Raw genomic sequence first — 401 nt, 5'->3', positions numbered from 1 at the left:
AGTGTCCCCCAACCCCGCCGGTAAGGGGCTCCCTGTCCCAAGGGCCGGTCGTGCCAATGCACAGGGCGCTGCGGCTGGAAGCAGGTGCCTGCCCCTGCCTGCGTCCCCAAGATGAGAGTCCCCAAAGGCCTGAGATCCTGGGGTGAATATTTGCCTTCCTGGGCAACTCGATAGCAGCTGAAATCCAGAACTACTGACAGATTGGTCTTGTTTTCTCTTCCCTTCTTCCAGGCTGACCAGTGCACGGGGCTGCAGGGCTTCCTGGTCTTCCACAGCTTCGGGGGTGGCACGGGCTCCGGCTTCACCTCCCTGCTCATGGAGCGCCTCTCCGTTGACTACGGCAAGAAGTCCAAGCTGGAGTTCTCCATCTACCCGGCCCCGCAGGTCTCCACGGCCGTGGC

The 401-nt window shown here is 62.3% G+C and overlaps 1 protein-coding gene across 1 annotated transcript in view; it reads left to right on the top strand.

Moving 5' to 3' along the window:
* Nucleotides 1-393, top strand: part of LOC104078917 (tubulin alpha-1C chain-like) — a gene marked incomplete at both ends in the record, with an annotated part of 1,457 nt that extends 1,064 nt beyond the window's left edge. The window contains one exon of the mRNA XM_009580741.1: nucleotides 232-393. Coding sequence (XP_009579036.1) covers nucleotides 232-393 — 162 coding nt within the window. The remainder of the gene's footprint in view (nucleotides 1-231) is intronic.
* Between the last annotated feature and the right edge of the window lie 8 nt (nucleotides 394-401).

This window comes from Fulmarus glacialis, unplaced genomic scaffold (assembly GCF_000690835.1).
Source record: "Fulmarus glacialis isolate BGI_N327 unplaced genomic scaffold, ASM69083v1 scaffold25116, whole genome shotgun sequence".
NCBI lineage: Eukaryota > Metazoa > Chordata > Aves > Procellariiformes > Procellariidae > Fulmarus > Fulmarus glacialis.
This window is presented reverse-complemented; position numbering and strand designations above follow the sequence as displayed.